This window comes from Diadema antillarum, unplaced genomic scaffold (assembly GCF_040938485.1).
Source record: "Diadema antillarum isolate AM-2024a unplaced genomic scaffold, OU_Dant_1.0 scf00000047, whole genome shotgun sequence".
Taxonomy (NCBI): Eukaryota; Metazoa; Echinodermata; class Echinoidea; order Diadematoida; family Diadematidae; genus Diadema; species Diadema antillarum.
In genome coordinates, this window is record NW_027270936.1 from 542,316 (window position 1) to 560,051 (window position 17,736).

Consider the following 17,736-nt stretch of genomic DNA (forward strand, 5'->3'; position numbering starts at 1 on the left):
TGTGATATTTAGTTAGAAGTAATCATGGGACCAGTCGTTACCACCTTTCTCTTCTTAGGAAAAGGACGATCCTCTTTACGTAATGGGTTACAAGGTAGCTGAAGAGAACTACGACAAAATTGTGTTAATTTGCTTACTCTTTGAAATCGTCCTAATCGAGAGACATCTACCTTCGATCCTAGGAAATGCATCTACAATAGAATGCATAATAGTGCAAAACAAAGGTGAAATGAAAACTAGATTTGACAGCTTATCATTTCATAGAAGAATGTCGTCAGTTCATCCGCTCATCTACATTGTCGCTGTAATATCAGTAGATAGAGGAATCATTATACTGAATGACCTGGGCCCCATTTCATAAAAGATGTTAGGATGACAACTCTTGCTGGAATGACCACTTTCCACAGCAAACAGCCAATCAGGAAGCTGTATTCTTGTCGTTACCATGACAATAGTCATTCCAGCAAAGTGTGTGGTTGTCATCAAATAAACTCTTTATGAAATGGGGCCCTGTTCTAAACTGTGAAATTAACAGCTGTTATATTGATGTATGAACTCTATTCAGTAAAACAATACCAGAAAATGTAAAGATAAGTCAAGCCATTACAAACAATGGATTATGCAATATCATACAACTTCATGATTCCACAACTTACTAACACATTAATACAAGAGTTCGAAGTGAAAGTCTCTTGTGTGTCTTCCTCCGATAAGAGAGCTTTTCTCTTTTTTCACCGTCAATGGATATTGGCTGCTTCAGTCGTTCATAAATGCCGACTTCTGATCATTCTTAAAAGGAGAACCGTCGACATGCCGTAGGCCTACGAACAAAATAATAATGATAACAAAAACAGCATCTTCTGAATTATAGGTACACCAATTTCAATTTTGATATTGTCGATTGACAATAAATCATCATAATCGATATCAAATTCGATACCATGCGATTCTCAATCAAATTTAATACTAAGCCATCCGCAACTTTGCGTAAGTGTCAGTCAATAATGTCTATATGAGATACTTAATATAATACTAGTGTTGGATAGTGCGTGTGTGTGTGTGTGTGTGTGTGTGTGTGTGTATGTGTGTTTATGAAGGTCACTTTCAGCGAGCCACCATGAAATGTTCGAACACCAGACGTGACACAGTAAACATTACCCTCAAGATGTGTCGGACGCAACTGTTCTTCCACCTCTAGAGGCTCTTAAACCTGGAAGCAATGACACTGAATGAGACGCGCTTTGTTATTTTCAGACGATATGCGAGGCGTGAAATCTGTAATCATTTTTGTAAACACCTATTTTATCATCCCCCTGGTCCGCTTCAGAGCAATTGGAGTTATCTGTTGTCTGGCAGATTGATTGGTGACGAATCATATTTATTTTTGGTAGTAAATTTGTAAGGTTCAGTGACATGTTACGGTACTATGATGATGGCACAAGCCAACAAAAAAGCATGGGAGAGGAAAGAACCAGGTGTTGGGGTGATGGTCTACATTCCTTTCGATGATAATGTAAACGAGTGAATAAAACTTACGGTCCTACTTTAACCCTCGCCCAATTTTATTGAATTTCAGTGAAATGTGTGGTCGAAGAAGAAGGAGAGAAGAAGAAGAAGAAGGAGCGTGATGAGGAGGAGGAGGAAGAAGAGGAAGAGGAAGAGGAGGAAGAGGAGGACTGGATGAGAGAAAGAAGAAAAGAAAAAAGAGAAGAGAGAGAAGAAAAAAGGAGAAGAGAAAGAAGACGAAAAAGAACGAGAAGAACAAAAACAAGAAGACGAACAAGAAAAAGTTGAAGACATAGAAAATAAAAGAATGAGAACAAGAACAAGCATAAAAAATAAAGAAAAAGAAAAAAGAGAAGGAAAGTATAATCCGTTAGGTTGACGTGTCCACCATCGACGAAGATCTGCCTTCGATAGCACCTGCCGCAGATACACACTGCAACCATGGCAGCCAAGCCAATGTGCTTTGAAATATCTCATAGATGCGCGCCATCTAAGTTCATAACCTGTACAGGCAAACGCACAGGTGCCATATTATGACGTCAAAGTGATTGGCAAGGTGATGATAAACTATGGCGTCGAAGTAGGGTGCCGGAGTAATGCGATCAGTCCACTGGTGGTAGACAGCTGACTGACTGTGATAGAAACATAACTTTGGCAGTACCGTTATTGTTACAAAAATGGAGTAGGAATGGGAGCAGGAGCTGGTAAAAACCCAGTCGTGGGAATGCCGATGAGTCCTCGAGTCGAACTGGCTGCGAAAGAGGGCAAGAAAACTGGAGGAGAGGTAAGCTAAAATAAGGATAATGAATGTCCGGATGTCCAACCATGCATGCACTGGCGTGAGTGTCGCCAGGTGCGGCGGCGCGGCAATGCTTGAGTGCAGACGTGGCGACTGAGTACATGTACTCAGTCGCCACGTCTGCACTCAAGCATTGCCGCGCCGCCGCGCCTGGCGACACTCACGCCAGCTCAGTCGCCACGTCTGCACTCAAGCATTGCCGCGCCGCCGCCACTGGCGACACTCACGCCAGTAATCGCTCGCATTTCAGCATTCGCATGGGTCGTTTGACATCGCATTTAAATCCATGATTTTAGATATGATGCCTCAAACCGATTTTGCTCAAATTTTGTGAGTAACTAGGAAACTTGTGAAGCTTTATGGACATAATCAAGCGAATTGCCGCAGTCCTTTCATTTTCGCGTTGCATTGCAAAAAAAGGTGGAGACTCCTTATAAGGGGTGCCCCGGGGGTTACTTATAAGGGGGACGGGGTTACTTATAAGGGGGACGGGTTACTTATAAGGAGGGGCCCCCCTTGTGAGTGGGTTTCCCGAAATGTCCACACTGGCACTGAGTGTCAGTGACACTGTTGGGTGTTGTTGACGGTTTACATAGTCTATTAACACCACCTATCTGCCAGAAGTGTCCATAGTTCATGAGTTACTTAAGATTAATGTTGTTATATCTACGTACATAATTACGTTGATCTGCATACTGGCCTCGACCGTCTCTAGAGTCAGTTAGTGTTCTACAAAACAATCTCTAAACTGTTACTTGTTAGTGTTAGTGTTAGTAGAGGGGTCTACATGTAACACAGCACAGACAGTGTTACTCAAACCCCGGGGCCCTCCTTGTAGTGTACACAGTTTTACTGTGGGAGCGTTGGGGCTGGTCGCAGTTATGTTTATAACTAAAAATGGTTCAAAGACAAGCAGCCAGATTCTCACTGAAAAGATACCACAACACATCCAGTGTGCAATCCATGCTGGAACAGAACAGTGAAGTGGAAGAGCTTCAATCACCTCCCTCCAACAACAACAGAAAAGATTCCAGACTCACTATGATGTACCAACCCAGTCCTACATCATTCCAGTTGCTGCACCTACCAACAACAGTTGATTGTAATATCCTATAACGTTAGACATTTTCTCTAACTCCAAGAGAAGTTATCTGTTGCTTCAGACTTCTGTGATAGTAACTGATAGATACTTCTGGTAGGGGCCGATGTACATACAATGGAATAGTACATAGGCCTACTGACAAATATACTGCTTAATATTGTTACAGGTTTCTATGCGATTTACGTACATCTTGGGCATTACTACTAACTAGAGTGTAGCAATATAATTTGCCAATGCAAGTCATATAGGCTGCACAAATTTTGGAAATCTACAATGCCTCTACATTATGATTACAGGCATAAACTGGTTCATGGAATGTGCGAGACAAGCAACTCTTCTGCAATGCATATGCATTTCCTCTTTTCTTTCTCTTCACTCCAGAGTGTGTTGATTGATGCTCCAGCTCTCGTTGACCTTGGTCACGGAACGGTCAGGTATCGTCGGGATGAGGACAGCGTGAACAAGAAAGAGACAGCTGACCAGGAGGTGAAGGTCAACAAGAAAGGCTACTTCTACCAGGCCAGACTGGACGATTACAGTGAAGGTAGACAAAAACACTGGTCAGCTGTACATGTAGCTTGTATGACAAAGCCTATCTCAACTAAATGCGTAGACACATCCCCAAATGCAAGACCCTGTAAGACAGAAAGACAAATATCCTTGTTGTAAGCCATTTAGTTATTGTATGCAGTGTTTATGTGCCAAGTATGCAGTAAGTACTGTATGTAGTATACCGTGTCATTTGTGAATTAATACCCTCATGTTCTTTTGAGTAGTGAAACCACATGCATACAAAAGGTTAAACAGCATCATATCGCCATTGTTTCATCTGTGTTACATCCGCTGCTGTGATAGTCCATGATATCTATCATGCCTTAATATGTGTGTTCAAATATCTAGATCATATCCATGTTTTCTGCAAAAATGTTGACTGCCTGTTTTCATTGTAAGATTGTATGCTCATAAGACTATTTCTATGTACAGAAATTTCTCTTTCCAACCCTTGTAACAGCCGCGGTAGCTAGGCCTGACGAGAGATACAAATTCAACTATGTCTACAAAGGCGCGCCCAGCTCTCGAGGAAAGAAGCTCTTCTATGTGTACGGCATCGGCATGAACTCTAGGGATGCAAGGTCAAAGGTCACCAAGCACTACAAGCCTAAAGGCAAAGGTTATGTCTGGCCAAGCTCTTTCAGAAATGCCACACACTTCTACTATGAAATGGTTTTCAAGGAGCAAGGTAAGTTGACTGCATGTGTATCATTTGCACATTTGACTTAACTACATTCGGCAAAGAGCAAGTTTCAACTGATGGTGACCCATAATTTATCGCACTTAGCCATACAGTACAATACTTTGCCTGATATTTTGTGTGTAATAATCTGGATGGACACCTTCATAAACAGAGAGGGTGGTGTTTTATGTCTTTTACTAAAATTTAATCTTGAGGTGCAATGAGGTGAATGTTGTGAAGGAAAATATTAATCTTGATTTGCCAAGCACAAACTTGTATCCATCAGTTGGAAGTTAAAACATTGTGCCAATTATGTCCTTACTGTCAGATCTGCATCAAGAACAGTTTAGATATCAAAAATTAGAAATGTACAAACTATGAAATTGCCAGTAAGTATTTGAAAATGAGCATATCATGATACTAGTCTTGATATTCACCTATTCCAAGAGCTAAGATCAAGTCATGCCTCAACAATTTCACAAAAGACATTTCAAAGAAATGCTGCTTTGGAGTGGAATCTTGTTTCCAGTAAATATGTTTTTGCAGGTTTGCTTTGAATAGATGCTCTTGTGCAGGCGCGCCGGAAGCAGTTTTGGATTGGGGGGGGGGGGGGGGGGGGGGGGGGGGGGGGGGGGCAAACATTGGAGGGGGGCTCAAGATTAGACCATGCATATGTTACACAATATACACATACACACACACACACACACACACACGCACACACATCTATTATATATATATATATATACCGGTTGTCCCAAAAAAAGCGGAACGGTGGATTTTTAGTACCTTACGTTCTAAAAGTGATATATTTTTTGATATCGTTAGAAAGAGCATCTTCCGCAGAAGACCATGATACCCAAATCATTAGATTTGGTTCAGTACTTTTTATTCTACGCCAATTTCTGTAAATGCAGTCATTTTCAATTTTTTGCGACTTATGAGATAATAATTTGGGTGCGAAACGCGTTCCATACGGTGAATTGTGTAAGCTCATTGATCCATGTCAACAAAAGATAACGCTTTCATATTGGGCGCACACACACACACACGCACAGACACACACACACACACACTGTTTTTTCCTGGCCCGTGCCCAATGTGAAAGCTGTATCTTTTGTTGACATGGATCACCGAGCTTACACAATGTTCACCGTATGGATCGCGTGTCGCACTCAAATTATTATCTCATAAGTCGCAAAAATCCGGCGAAATTTGACAATTACTGCATTTTCAGAAATTGGCGTAGAATAAAAAGTACTGAACCAAATGTAATGATTTTGGTATCATAGTCTTCTGCGGAAGATGCTCTTTCTAATGATGTCAAAAGATAACTTTTAGACCGCAAGATACTTAAAATCCACCATTCCGCTTTTTTTGGGACACCCGGTATATATATATGTAAAGTGGCGTATACGGTGGGTCGAAACATGGGGGAACCATAAAGTAATTTTGACGGTCTGTATGCTTGTGCGTGTGTGCGTGAGCAATAATGGGACTACAATATACATTACGGAATGTGATACATTGAACAACGCAGTCATTGAGGAAAATTGTAAGTTTTCCTTACATGGATTATGGAATGACGGTGTGAAACGATCGACAAATTATATACTGTGCAGCAACATAAGGTGAATGGCATAACAATAAAATGCGAGCGAGCGAAGTGAGCGAGCTTGAAAATTTAGATATTCTACAGTTCCAAAACTGGAGTTTTAATTGTAGCTATAATATATTTCGCTTTGGAAATAAATAGTCCATGGGCCAAGACCAGATTTTTACGATATTGGTACCACTTAAAGGGACAAATTCTGCTTATGCATTTTGAAATAGTATGTATCTGTAGATTATATTTTGCTATGATAGCAATTCCAGAGAAGTAGCTTAGTCTCAGTACTAGCCGTTAACCCTCATAACTCCAAATACCTTTTTAAGCTCGGTAAACCATGGAGGGCACAATCCGCTCCCTCTATAATTTCAATATTTTTCTATCAATTGCTCTGAAATGTGGCACAAATGTAAATCAAGACATACTCTACAAAATAGCACCATCAAAACTTTTCTTGGAAACCACAAAGAGGGAGCAATTTGTCAATATACAAAGAAAACAAACAGAATTCCATCAAATAATATTAAATTAACTAATTTTAGGACATGTGTCGGGCAGTTAAGGCGAAATTGCAACTACTTTTTGCTGTTTATTTCTATCTAGACATATTAAGACACATTTCAACTTTTAACCTTTTCGGAGCATTTACAGGTCCAAATCTTAAGAAAATGGTGTTTACCACAGAAAAAATCAAGACAAAGCACAAGAGGGCGCTGTAGCTTTTTCAAACATAATTGAATACTTTCTTTAAAAGTATAAAATTGTATTATTTTATGTTGTGAATACATAAAATAATAAGTAACAAGAAGCTGAAAAAAGGGTCAAAATGTGAAACGGAACTTGCTTATTGCTTGCTTATAACTTATTTGTTGCCATGGTAACCAAAATACTTTAACACTAATTAAACATATCTTATATCTTATATATGCGTAATAAGTTTCGGGAAACGACATCAAATTTGATCAGACAAGATATCAAACTTATAGTGAGCAAAATTTCAGTATCAGCGGAGCACCTCCCTCTCCACATTTTTGCTATTTTGGAGATGATAACAATTCATCCACTGTCACGTAAACAAATGCGAGGTCACCCCCATTCCACACACACGAGCTGTTGCATTCTTCGTGTTCTTAGCATTGTTATTCAACTATGCAATCAACACTTTGGGGAATATTTAGGGGGAAAGAGTGAAAAACGGCATTTCAAAGGACACTATCAATGACGAAATTGTATCTGTCACCTTTTGTTAAAGTCATGATTACTATATTCGTTATCAAATAATTCTGTTCTACTCCAAAATAATCAGAGCCACTATCATCACCAACATTTCGATATCATTTTGACATACAAAGTACACACCTCAACAAACAACTCCCAAGTACCAACATGCCAATAGCGAGATATCTGCATATTCAGCAAAATTAAGAGCACAACGAGAGATAGCAAAACATCCTTCTTAATATTACTTCTGCAAAACGGGTGAGTTAATGTTACAAAATATACGAAACACTCTTCAGAGCAAATTTACTTCGACACTTAATGGAAAGGATAAAGTGACAGGAAATAGGATAGATAGTGCCATGATAATAATACCAAAAGACACAGGAAAAAACGAACATTATTAATTCTAATTCAAACAAACTAATGAGCAAGCACAAAATAGGCACGCAGATACAATATGGGCGTTAATCGAAAAGAGAGAGTTTTGGGGCGGCTTTGTTCTTCTGTTTTGTTTTTATTGGTCACCGCCATGCAACTTCAGAAAGTCAGCAAGCCTCGACGGAGCAAATTAGTGTTTGTTGCAAAGTATTTGTCAGAATTTTTAGAGCAATTGCATTTTGGTGGAGTTTCATAAGTCTGGAACAGGGAAGAATTATTATAACGATCCCCTCTGACACAAGGTATTAAAAAAAAATCCAAGTAGATACCAAGAAACAAATAGAATTGCTAAATCGAAATTACTTTGCCCCTTGCCATGCGTTATGCTAAAATAACCAAGTTGCGAGAAACACAATTAACAACCCCTCCCCCCCCCCCCCCCCCAAAAAAAAGGATAATTTCTTTAATTGTTCAATGACTTACTCAATATTTGATAAATCATTTGAAAATGTGATGTCCAAGTAAAAAAGTCTGGTTTGGGGGTAAAAGTCTAGGAATGGGAGATGGGCAAAACCCTCCAATTCCCTTGCTGTATACAACCCTTGGGGTACGACCGCGGTCATTTGCTGGTATCGATATCAAGATCTGCAAATACCTTGTTTGACGCTGTTATCTAACTTTATATGTAATGGAATTTTAATACATTAGTACTCTCTTTCCGCTCTGTGTAATCTTGTCTTTTTGAACTGCCATCTTTATTGTGATTACTCCATAATTCCAATTTTCATTGTTCTTTCAAACAGGAAATATATTATCACTTATCTTATCATAATAATATGTAAGCCTTGATTAAGTATGTCTTAAAGGGGAAGGCTAGTAACTGATCAGTGGGAATCAGTGGAAATGCTGGGAGATGATTGTTCCAATATGGAGATTCATTCAAGAGTACATTATATATCTATTGTTTGTGTGAAAATAATTTGCTTCAGAATGGTCTCATATTCAAGTAATGTGCAGTCTAATGTTTCCAGGTTAGCATGCCTGGTCAGTGACGGGGCATTAAGCTGCACATTACTTGAATATGAGACCGTTCTGAAGCAAATAATTTTCACACAACGATAGATATATAATGTACTCTTAAATGAATCCCAAAAGAATTGGAACAATCATCCCCAGCATTCGCACTGATTCCCACAGATCAGTTACTAGCCTTCCCCTTTAAATACTCATTGATACAATAGTCACTCATCCAGATGTAGCCCTTGAATTGGCTGTAAAACTGTATGAAAACAACTTTAAATTGCTAGTTCTTTCTCGGCAAAAGATATGAAAATATGCACACTGGAATGTAGCAATTTGTCGTAGAAATAAATTTCCATGGGTATTTTAGCAAGAAAATGAATGGCAACGAATGATAGAAAAATACCGTTTTGCGGTAACGTCTCCCATTCCATACAATTTTTCCTACATAAAGAGAGGTACCATGTAGAACAGCATTTGGATATGGCCGCGGCTGTCTTGAACGTAGACTATCACTCCATAGACAGATGCACCGCGTTCAAAACAGCGCGCTCCGTAGAGACCGTGCTTTATCGTTCTGTGTATAGTCTTGGTTCAGACGTGCGGGCTGATTATCAAAACCCAAAAAGCATTGATTAAAGACTACATTTTTCATGACAAAGCTACTCATTTGGAATTGCTATCATAGTTTGATACACTTATATATCCCTAACAAACAAAACGGCATCACAAAGGGTTTTGTCCCTTTTGGATGGTACCAATATCTGACCTGGCCATGGACTAAAATGGGGGCACATCGGGCGCAACTGCTGGCAGTTATTGGCAGCAACATTAGGAGGATGGCATAACGATATGCGAGCGAGCGAAGTGAGCAAGCTTGACAATTTTGACATTCTCACGTCCCAAAACTGGGGTTTGTAACTATATCTTTCACTTTGGAAATTAATGGGGTGGCGCATCGGGCGCAACTGCTGGCAATTACTGGCAGCAACATTAGGAGAATGGCATAACGATTCAATGCGAGCGAGCTTGAGAATTTTGACATTTTACAGTCCAAAAACTCCCGTTTGTAGCTATATCTTTCGCTTTGGAAATTAAGGGGGGGGGGCATCGGGCGCAACTGCTGGCAATTACTGGCAGCAACGTTAGGAGAGTGGCATAACGATTCAATGCGAGCGAGCGAAGCGAGCGAGCTTGAAAATTTTGACATTTTACAGTCCCAAAACTCCCGTTTGTAGCTATATTTATCTTTCGCTTTGGAAATTAAGGGGTGGGGGCATCGGGTGCAACTACTGGCAATTACTGTCAGCAATATTAGGAGAATGGCATAACGATTCAATGCGAGCGAGCGAAGCGAGCGAGCTTGAAAATTGTGAAATTCTAGAGTCCAACAACTGCCGTCGTAGCTATGTTTTTCGCTTTAGAAATTAAGGGGGAGGCGCACCGGGCTCAACTGCTGGATGCGAGCGAGCGAAGCGAGCGAGCTTGAAAGTTTTGACATTTTACAGTCCAAAAGCTGCCGTTTGTAGCCATATTTTTTCCCTTTTATTCATATATTTTTATATGCATATCTGTTTTATTTTCTTTGTTTATTCATTTATTTTTGTTATTATTATTATTCTTTTTTTTTTTGGGGGGGGGGCTTTTTGGGGGGGCAAAAATGCGTTTTGCCCCCCCCCCCCCCCCCCCACTTTTTGGATTGGGGGGGCAGCCGCCCCCCTCCCCCCCCCCACTTCCGGCGCCTATGCTCTTGTGTGATATGTATGCATGTATATCAAATATGTAGGGCACACTGCATGTCCTCTGAACACTTTCTCTGAAATCATTACTGAGAAGTGCTGAGCCAGCCTTCCTTCATATGATTAATTGGTGAATTGATTGATGAAGAAAGAGAATTATCATCTATATAGGACGTTTTAGCGCCGCATTAAAAACGCGTATTGTAGTCCGCGCAATTTTTACCGTTCAATATCAGAGCATATTGAACGAAACGCATAGGCCAACGTATTAATTCGCCATAGGCTACCGTTGTTACTTGCCGTTCAAGATCACACCATATTCAATTCTGTCTCGTCTATTGCGCGAGCGCTTGCTGAATGCGCAAACGCTTGCTACTAGTGCGCGTCATTTTGTTACAATTCACAAGCGCGCAAACATCTTGCTAGTTGTTTGTTTCATACGCAGTTTTAGGGGCTTCCCCTTGTCAGCGCTGGGATGTGACTGCCGAGTCAACTTCCAAGACAAGTTGAAGCCGGGTAATTTCGTGCAGTTTGTGCTTGCTCTGCCTGATTGTATAGATGATAATAATTATATTGGATGGCCTTGATTCATGGAATACCAGGGAATATTGCACTCGTTAGGGTCAATATTGCACTCATCTTCGATTCGTGCAATATTGGCCCTAACTCGTGCAATATTCCCTGGTATCCCATTCATAGCCATCCAATATAATATAAATATTGTAATGCAATAGCAGTTATGATATGTTGCCACTACTTGGTTTTTTTTCCCCCCAAAAAAGTGCTTCTTCGATAGATGTTATAAATGCATGAATGCAAAACACAAAATGATTGATTAAAGAATGTTTGAACTGAGATTACAGCTAAAATTCATTTTATTGTCCACCGCATCCTGTCGTTACAGAAGCGGAAATTGAGGAGTCTGAGGAGGAATCTACAGATGTCCAGAATGATGTCAATCCAGAGAAGATGACGTGAGTGAATTTGAGGGGTTCATGGTCACTTTTTTTCCCCATTTTTTAATGGAGAGACAAAAGTACAAGAACAGAAATTTTGTTGCTTCATTTCTGTATTTCAGCAGTTTGAAGAATATGAAATACAAAATTTGTGTTGGTGAGGCTGAAGTGAAATTAAGCAAAAGCAGGACATTTTTAGTCTGGCCAACAGTTTTTGCAAAGGACCAATGAATGCTTTCCATTATTTATATCTTGTGTTGTTGCAGGGGAGGGGATAGTCATAATATCTCCTCCAACTCTCTTTCAAAGTTGGTGGCATATAACACTCATGTGGACAGCAGATGCATGTGGTAGTTCCTTAGAACTGCCATTTGCATATATCCAATGATTTAATTTGGCAGCAGTGTACATGGTCAGTTATTCAGAACTAAGTATGCACACTGGTTTTTTTTATCACTGTTAAAGACCTGGTATCCTGTGTAGAGAAGGTTGGCCCAATTCAATAAGTCTTCATTCGCTGCCCACTGAGTACATTTGAACACCATGAACAGCACAGGTCTGCGAGAATAGAATTGCCTGTCACCAAATATGTGAATCAAAGTGTGACTTGTCAAGAACGTTTTACTTCAGTCGAGATTCTTCGGCTGTGTGCGTACCTACATAGAGATCAGTGATAAATGTGAACACAATTTGTTAGAGGGATTCCTGAGCATACATTGTAATATACATACAAGTCGGGCCAGCCTTCTCATTGCATGGTATCCCCATGGTACCAGTCTTTAAATGAAGTTAGGCACTTAGATATGAAGAAGATGTCTCGTGTTCTTTTCAAACACCTCATGTTCTCTGATGTCTTTGAAATGAAGGCATTCAAAGCTGCAGAAGAGACTCAGACGAGTTGTGACCATTCTCGGTTGTAGTTTCATGTTGTAGTTGTTTAGCCTGTTAGTCCAGTTTGGCAGATCGAACATGTTACTGTAAAACATGATATATTCGCGGCATGAATTTTTTGCGAATTGGAGCCGACAGCTTTTTTTGCGGCATGAAATTTTCGCGAAATGCCAATGGCATTTGATGCATATAGTGTAGACAAGAATCTTCGCGTGCATTTTTTAATTTCGCGAATCTTGGCGCTCGCGAAATTCGCGAAATTAAAATGCACGTGAACATTCCTCGTTTTACAGTATCTAATTTATAAACCATCCGAAAGACTCTAATCTCCATCAACAATAAGTTGTTTGTGTTGTTAACATCTTTTGCCCTAGATTCCAGCTGAAAGACAGTAACACTGTTGAGATGCTGAAGAAGAGAGCAGCTCTCAGACTTCTAACCCCATTCTCAAACCTTCACATCAGCTATGGTGATGCAGAGCTGGGGTGAGTTACTGCCCTCTATTGTTATCCTCATATACATGAGACATTGTATGCCTCCACACATTTTCCTCCGAGGGAAACAGTTTGCTGTAATCTTGATCTGATGCTGTAAAAGATGAAATTTTTGCGGTGTGGAAATTTTAGCACATGTTACGCGACATGTAACTAGCCTGAAAATAAAAGCACACATCATTTTTCTTTTGATTATGCGGAATTAAAAATTTGCAAAATTCACATTACCTACCTGAGCACAAAAAATTACTCACATGAAAATTTCCACTTTTACAGTAGACGCATGTTTATTATACCAGAGCTCTGTTTATGAAGTTGTGACAGTAACCATTCTCTGCAATGATCCCAAAAGTGAAGAATAGGATTCCAAGTGTATGAAATGACTGGTATGCAATCAAGACAGTAGCTGAACGTAATCTCTCTAGGATCTACACTCAGCAAAAAAAGAAAGTAAACACTTTTTCGAGTTCATGACTTTCATAGAAGAAAATTAATGTATCATATACCATATTAACTTAATTGGCTATCAAGCTAGTAGGTCATTATTAAGGGAAACTTTATGCATGAGTGAACACATTTGTTTTTGTCCTCCAGGGCATAAAAGTAAAAATTGCAAAAATTGACAAATTGTCTTTCATTTGCAAATGCACTTTAAGATAACAATGATAACAAAAGACCAGTTTAACACAATGAGAGACACGAATGAAATAGCAAAAATAAGTTTTCGTTCTCTTTATCTCTTTATAACCGCAAACAAAATCAAACTGGGAAACTGGAGGGGGAAAATAAGAATATTCTGTGAACTCAAACTTCAAATGACATAGGGAGTAAGGGCACAACGATGATTAAAAGAACAGGATATATTTATTTCATTCATTCAATTTAGTAATTTAAGAATTCATGAGACAAATTCAAGAACCAAATATGATTTACAATTTTCCTAATTTGAGAAATCAATTCAAAATCCTACCATTTTTGTTAATATTGCTTCTTCTCTCATTTCACTTGAATTTGGATTTGACAGAAAATTCTTCATTTTTCTCCATTATTTCTAGCCTTTATTGATCTTTTTGGGCTTCAAAGATATAATAGAGATCATAGGATGATCTTTTCAATTGAATTCTTGTGTTTATTTTGTTAAATTTGTCTTTTTTGTCTTATTGTTACATGGAAGAGCATTTACACATGAATGACAACTTGTTCATTTTTGCAATTTTTACTTTTGTGCCTTGGAAGAGGAAAACAAGTTGTTACAATTTATTCAGGATTATAGTACAGTATGTGTGAGGTGAGTTTGATAACTGTAATAGTGTTCTTCCATTCTTTGAGTAATGTGTACTCTCATTTCACTTTGAATGACTGCTCACTGAGTAAAATCTGGCATGTGTCTTTATCATTATACAATGGTCATTGAATGAATGGGAGTCAAAATTATCTTCAATATCATTTTCATTTTTCCTCTATATTTGTAATGATGATTGTTATTTCTGTCTGTGCACTTCACAGGAATGCAGAGGTGATAGGCAAGCTTAGAAGGGAGGAGCAGGGAGACTTTGAAAGATTTGTTGTGGAGCTACAGAGGGTATAGACTGGCATTTCACTGTACCAGGGCTCCGTTTCATACTTATTTCATCCATTGTGTTTTTTTTTGTGTGTATTTCTTTATTTATTTGCCTTATCATTGATGATTGTTTCTCTTCATGTTTCTCGTGGAGAGAGAAGGAGTTGGTAGACTTTCTTTTTGTTTTGGTCAGAAGTGTGTCATGTTTCTCACCCTGTGCTAACATTCTGACAGGGGTATTTACTGAGTAGAGTAACACAGGCTTTTGATTAATGGTTGACCAGAGCCATCCTCCATGACAGGTAATGCAAATCCTAAATGCAGACCTTTGATTAGTTGAAAGAGATGGTTTATTTAAAGGGATGGCATAGTACTGGTTGAGGTAAGGATTCAGCTTTTTACTTCTTCTTTTTTTTTTTGCGAGAAACTTAGAAATCACTTTATGAAATGTTAAAGAGCATACAATTTTATGAGGAATTCAAAGTTTCTTTGATGTAAATCAGTTTTGAAATGGCTGAGATATCCTCAAAACAAAGTAGAACAAAGGGATCCTAATAAAAGGTGAGTCCCATCTTTTATTAGGATAGCTTTTGTTTTGGATATCTCAGCCATTTCAAAGCCAATTTTCATCAAATAATCTTTGAATTCCTCTTCAAATGATATGTTCTTTCATATTTCATAAGACATTTCTCATTATCTCAAAAAATTATAAAAAACACTGGAAACCTGATGCCCCGTCTCGACCAAAACTCTGCCAACCCTTTAAGATTCATATTATGATTTCAAGTGTAATGTCTAGAATGCAATAGGATTGAGACTTAACTAAGTCATGTCTTCATTCATGGTGATAATCTCAGCAAACTTTTAGTGTGTGATCATTTCATGTTCTTTTTTCTTTCTTTCTCTGCATTGAAGTCATCGTACAGGGAGAATGGCATAATAAATTATGTGCTGTTGTACTCAAGTCCATGTGGATGTCATGGAACACAAACTGCCTGTCTCTTTACAAAGATTAATCAAATACTTTGAAGATCATTAGTCAGAAGTTCAAGTGTATGTTACAAATGTCATGGAAGATTTTAGTCTTTCCAGTCAATATCATTTGCTGTGTCCCATACCAGTCTACATGAAGATGTGTAAGGTCTCACAGATGGTGACCACCATGGTAATGTAAAACATTCAGAATGTACTGAATGTGGAGATGATATGTTTTGTAATTTTCTTCATGGTTTCACTCTTACTGTGGACGTGCCATTTGCCGAAGAAAAAAAGTATTGTTGTAGAATTAGAAATGCATTTGCAGAAGGATTCTTAAGCATTTATACCTCTGGAGCCATCTACCAACAGAAATAGTATGTTTCTCAATCCATGTTGAATAAATACGCAACTCAGTTACTCCAAATCCAAACAAATCATGATACAAAATTCGAGTCTTTGTTGTCTTTTGTAGTGTTTCATTACATCCGTCCAACCACTGTTATACACAATTATCAACTACGTCGATACATGTAGATGTTGTCGAAGGGAGTTTTCATATATTTTTTTTTAATAACAACTGTATATTTGTGTAGTAAATTATTATGAATCAATGTAATTTCATAATGTATGATTATTTTTTAGACTACTGCATTACATGTGTGTGTACCCTGATTTAGTATTTATCATCATGTTGTACAAATGTAGCTCTGTGATACATGTATACACCGTATGTATTACAATTATGGAGACTTGTGTGAGTTCAGGCTACTCTCACATTAATTGTGAGGAAGGAAACAGCCCTGTCTGTTGGTAAGCTTTGTAAGTGTATCATAGATAGACCTTCATTGATCAGAATCTCATCTGTACTAAGTCGGATAAGAATGACAAAGAATCAATAGGCATTTTCACAACAGCCCGATAAAAATCCAAGTTCAAGATTTTTTTCGCAATTGCAAATATTTCATTTCCGATTAACATCCGCCTGAAGAGAATTAGCCCGAAATTGTTTCAAGCTAATTTGATAGCCAGTTATGCACAAACATCGTCGGTAGAGCTTGCACCTTCAAAAAATTACCTGCGATTTGTGTGCAGGTTACCTTGATTGATCAGGTCACAAACGCTAGGCATGATGGGATGCATCATGCAAATTTCTTGAGGTGAATTCACATTATCAAATAGCGTGCTAGTTTGCAAATCATCCCCCTGTTTCTGAAATTTCACGAGTTTGGGTTGAGATATTTTCTCGAGCTTAGCTTTCAAATTAGTGCGCTAATTTGAATTCACATTATTAAATGGTGCGCTATTTTGTCATTGGGTTATGAAAATCCAAGGTGGAAATTCTAAGAATGGTGCGCTATTTCAAAACATCGGGCTGATGTGAAAATGCCTAATTAGTCACTGGTTGCTAAAACAAAAAATGTATTCTTTTTGACGAGTCAGAGTAAAAAGCAAAAAGTACAACCTTTGGAGATGGAATCTTTGTTAACATTGCAAGGAGAAATGTTTTGAAAGCTACACATTTCTCCAAGATATGATTAAAAGAAAGTTACAGTATGTGTGGATCTGATTCAAAGCTGGAGTTTGTAGTTTTCAGTGTTGAATGATCAAAAGAAGTATGTCTACTGTATCACACCAGTGATCAGGGTGATACACTGCATCAAAATGTATCATCTTGGAGCTACAAAATTATTGTTTGTAACTTTAATAATCAGATGTGTAAAGTTGCATTCTTGCGAACATGTGGTTGATTTAAACCAGTGGCTCTGTAGAAAACAAGCTATTCTATTAAATGATGGAAGTGCAGGTGGCCTATCATAACAAAGTCCTCGGGACTGCCTGTTTTCTTTTGTTATATTGAAATTTTGTTAAAGCTGAAGAAATAGAATATATGAAGATTAAGGTTATAATTATGGGACCTAAATTTGTACTTTGTTGTGTAAAGAAATTTTGATATAACTGTTTTTTTTTATAACGAAAGTGTACAGTATGTGGAAGTTGTTGTGTGTTCAGTTCTCTGTACTCGTGTGAAAATACATTGGGATGATTCATAATGTACATGTATGTATTTATGATAATCTTGTGATTTACAATCCCTGTACCTATGTATGTGGCACTGTTGGAATACGGCAGGAACCTTGTTATAATGATGATGCAAACACCATGACAATTATTGTACCTCCTCGGTCACATCATGTTCTTCACTGTATCTGGGGATAAAAACAAACAAACAAACAAACAAAGAAATAGT

The 17,736-nt window shown here is 38.4% G+C and overlaps 1 protein-coding gene across 1 annotated transcript; it reads left to right on the plus strand.

Annotated features, from left to right (window-relative positions):
- The first annotated feature begins 2,100 nt into the window (after window positions 1-2,100).
- Window positions 2,101-16,585, plus strand: LOC139715349 (uncharacterized). Its single transcript, XM_071626928.1, has 6 exons — window positions 2,101-2,290; window positions 3,789-3,951; window positions 4,420-4,647; window positions 11,513-11,582; window positions 12,830-12,940; window positions 14,456-16,585. The coding sequence occupies exons 1-6, from the start codon at window positions 2,195-2,197 to the stop codon at window positions 14,535-14,537; spliced, it is 750 nt and encodes a 249-aa protein (XP_071483029.1). The 5' UTR covers window positions 2,101-2,194; the 3' UTR covers window positions 14,538-16,585.
- The last annotated feature ends 1,151 nt before the right edge of the window (window positions 16,586-17,736 follow it).

Coding starts and splice junctions, on each gene's coding strand:
- LOC139715349 (XM_071626928.1), top strand. CDS start 2,195: ATGGGAGCAGGAGCTGGTAAAAACCCAGTCGTGGGAATGCCGATGAGT. Junction 4,648..11,512: donor AATGGTTTTCAAGGAGCAAG/GTAAGTTGACTG, acceptor CTGTCGTTACAG/AAGCGGAAATTGAGGAGTCT. Junction 11,583..12,829: donor GTCAATCCAGAGAAGATGAC/GTGAGTGAATTT, acceptor CTTTTGCCCTAG/ATTCCAGCTGAAAGACAGTA.